Below are 4,090 nucleotides of genomic sequence, written 5' to 3' on the forward strand. Positions count from 1 at the left end.
TTTAGGATAGCAAGCTGCCAAAGAGGACTACAGCAAAGCTGCATCAGAGCACAGGGTGTGTAAGCACACTTACACAGAGTTACAAGGTAACACTCTCTCTCGCTCACACACACACACACACACACACACACACACACACACACACACACACATGGACCAGACTGTCCTTGCCCAGTAAAACCTCAAGGAGAATCTTTATTCTCCTATCATGATGTTTTTACAAGGGCTGCTATATAGATCTGAGAGCAGGAGTGCCTGTGTGAGATACAGTATGTCACTGTGTCTTTCATGCACCCTGCCTGTCCTCATCCTGTATGTAGCAGCTCTAGATGGGTGTTTTCTCACAGAGAATAGGCAGTGTGTGTATGTGTGTCTGTCTGTGTATCTGTATGTCTGTTTATGTGTCTCTGTGTGAGTGTGTGTGTCTGTGTATCTGTGTGTGTGTGTGTGTGTGTGTGTGTGTGTGTGTGTGTGTGTGTGTGTGTGTGTGTGTGTGTGTGTGTGTGTGTGTGTGTGTGTGTGTGTGTGTGTGTGTGTGTGTGTGTGTGTGACTATGCGTGAGTGTGTGTGTCTGTGTGACTATGCGTGAGTGTGTGTGTCTGTGTATCTGTCTGTGTGTGTGTGTCTCTGTGTATATATATGTGTGTGTGTGTGTGACTATGCGTGAGTGTGTGGGTCTGTGTATCTGTCTGTGTGTGTGTGTCTCTGTATATATATGTGTGTGTGTGTGTGTGTGTGTGACTATGCGTGCCGTGGAAGATAGCCTACAGGATGGTAACTCCCTGTCTGAGCATGTGTGTGTGTATCTGTGTATCTGTCTGTGTGTGAGTGTGTTTCTCTGTTCAGGGTAAAGAACTCCACTTGTACTACTAAGAACATATATATTACCTTTCTATGCCCTATGTGTCTAATTGGATGGACGCTGTACCTGAAACTGACTATGCAGGAGAAGGAAGTGTATCATTGTCTCTGCAGTGCGAGAGCATACCTTTCTTTTGTCACCTCAAAATAACCCTACTGCATGACACACACACACACACACACACACACACACACACACACACACACACACACACACACATAGAAAGCTCACAGGAGCACACACACACACACACACACACACACACACACACACACGTAGAAAGCTCACAGGAGCACACACACACACACACACACACACACACACACACAAGCTTACACAGACAGACGTCATCGGGGAAAGATTCTGAACCAGACGCATGTTTCAGTGTAACTGTTTACCTCAGTGATGAGGACTCGGTGGAAACTGACAAAACTGTTGGATTCTGTCCCTCATTTCCTCCTCTGTATATATTTGATTTCCATTTAGAGGAAGAAAAAACACACTTATTTTGCATTCCTCAGCTGTGCGCATGGTAGTGGTAGGATAAATGCTTTCAAATTACACTCTTAATGAAAAACAAACACACACACACACACACACGACTTCCCCATAAACAATCTGAATTGTATACACACACAGGAACCATTTGTGGTCGGCTGAGGTTTCCCCTCCGTAGGGGGAAGAGGAAATTGGATACACGCAGAGACACAAAGAGGAGTGGCACTTTGTAAACAGAGGGCAATGTTGTTTACCTTCCCCAGGAGCACGACCACCGCCTGGCGGAACCGGAGCCGCTGGAACACAAAGAGGTCGTAAGCCGCTGATACGGCCAGCACCGTGACTCCCTGCTCCTTCCACAGCATGCTGGACGCTGCGCAGACCAGGCTCCCCAGCAGCCACATCCACGTCCAGGCTCGGCGTCTACCACAGCCCCTGGTCTGACAGTCCCTAGAAGAGGCTGTGTAGGCCGAGCGGAGCCCGCAGTGCCTTGTGTAACAGAGAAGAGACAAGAGGAACAGCAGTGCCGCACCAACGTCGGCCCTCCCCACCACCCCCGCCACGGCTTCCGTATGCACCGGGTGGGAGGCGAAGAGGAGCCCCACCAGAAGACTCCACGGACCTCCCCCCAGGAGGGGGCGACAGAGGGCAGTGAAAAGGCCTGTGACAGCCCCGTGGAGGCCCATGTTGACCAGGTGGTAGCCCCAGGGGCGCAGGCCGCCCAGGGCGTGGTTGAGGCGGAAAGAGAGGGTGCAGAGGGGTCGGAAAGACTTGTGGCTGCCGCTGTGGGTGAGCAGGGTGCCCCAGAAGTCATCATACAGGACGTTGGTCCACGGGATCTCGGGGAGAAGGTCCTGGTTGGTCTTGATCGCACGGCTGTCGGAGAGAGAGAGAGAAAGAGAGAGAAAGAGGAGGGTCAGTGTCAGTTTGGATACCATCTAGATGAAAAGGGGTTTTCAGTCAGAGAGAGAGATAAAGTGGTAGTCATTGATGTAGCGACCGTGAGAGAATGGCGCAGATGAACCTTGATGTGATAATAACTGTGATGGATGGAGCATGGTGTGAACACACACACACACTTTGTCAGGTGATTATTGGCCCCTGAGGCCTCTCCACTATCTCACAATTAACACATAATTAAGGGGAACACATGTACACTAACAGACTGTGACAAACGAGATGATTCACCCCAGAGATATCAAACTCTGCATGATAAATGACTCCTCTAACACAACAGCTTCCTGGAAGAGTCAGTCAAAGACTTGTGAAATGCAGGACATGAACCATATACTGTAGCTAGCTCAATCAACACAGTCTATCTACCACAGACCATACTGCAGCTAGCTCAATCACCACAGTCTATATACCACAGACCATACTGTAGAAGGCTCAATCAACACAGTCTATCTACCACAGACCATACTGCAGAAGGCCCAATCAACACAGTCTATATACCACAGACCATACTGTAGCTAGCTCAATCAACACAGTCTATAAACCACAGACCATACTGTAGAAGGCTCAATCAACACAGTCTATCTACCACAGACCATACTGCAGCTAGCTCAATCAACACAGTCTATCTACCACAGACCATACTGTAGAAGGCTCAATCAACACAGTCTATCTACCACAGACCATACTGCAGCTAGCTCAATCAACACAGTCTATCTACCACAGACCATACTGTAGAAGGCTCAATCAACACAGTCTATATACCACAGACCATACTGTAGAAGGCTCAATCAACACAGTCTATCTACCACAGACCATACTGCAGCTAGCTCAATCAACACAGTCTATCTACCACAGACCATACTGCAGCTAGCTCAATCAACACAGTCTATCTACCACAGACCATACTGTAGAAGGCTCAATCAACACAGTCTATCTACCACAGACCATACTGCAGCTAGCTCAATCAACACAGTATATCTACCACAGACCATACTGTAGAAGGCTCAATCAACACAGTCTATCTACCACAGACCATACTGTAGCAGGCCCAATCAACACAGTCTATCTACCACAGGCCATACTGTAGCTAGCTCAATCAACACAGTCTATATACCACAGACCATACTGTAGCTAGCTCAATCAACACAGTCTATATACCACAGACCATACTGTAGAAGGCTCAATCAACACAGTCTATATACCACAGACCATACTGTAGAAGGCCCAATCAACACAGTCTATCTACCACAGACCATACTGTAGAAGGCTCAATCAACACAGTCTATCTACCACAGACCATACTGTAGCAGGCCCAATCAACACAGTCTATCTACCACAGACCATACTGTAGCTAGCTCAATCAACACAGTCTATATACCACAGACCATACTGTAGAAGGCTCAATCAACACAGTCTATATACCACAGACCATACTGTAGAAGGCCCAATCAACACAGTCTATCTACCACAGACCATACTGTAGAAGGCTCAATCAACACAGTCTATCTACCACAGACCATACTGTAGCAGGCCCAATCAACACAGTCTATCTACCACAGACCATACTGTAGCTAGCTCAATCAACACAGTCTATATACCACAGACCATACTGTAGCTAGCTCAATCAACACAGTCTATCTACCACAGACCATACTGTAGCTAGCTCAATCAACACAGTCTATCTACCACAGACCATACTGCAGCTAGCTCAATCAACACAGTCTATCTACCACAGACCATACTGTAGAAGGCTCAATCAACACAGTCTATATA

At 47.6% G+C, this 4,090-nt stretch overlaps 1 protein-coding gene across 1 annotated transcript in view; it reads right to left on the reverse strand.

Annotated features, from left to right (window-relative positions):
* LOC139379283 (protein O-mannosyl-transferase TMTC2-like) overlaps positions 1-2,298 on the reverse strand; it is a 59,531-nt gene extending 57,233 nt beyond the window's left edge. Inside the window, exon 1 of the mRNA XM_071122085.1 lies at positions 1,615-2,298. Coding sequence (XP_070978186.1) covers positions 1,615-2,298 — 684 coding nt within the window. The remainder of the gene's footprint in view (positions 1-1,614) is intronic.
* Between the last annotated feature and the right edge of the window lie 1,792 nt (positions 2,299-4,090).

The sequence above is a fragment of the Oncorhynchus clarkii genome, chromosome 21, assembly GCF_045791955.1.
Source record: "Oncorhynchus clarkii lewisi isolate Uvic-CL-2024 chromosome 21, UVic_Ocla_1.0, whole genome shotgun sequence".
In the NCBI taxonomy this organism is placed as follows: domain Eukaryota; kingdom Metazoa; phylum Chordata; class Actinopteri; order Salmoniformes; family Salmonidae; genus Oncorhynchus; species Oncorhynchus clarkii.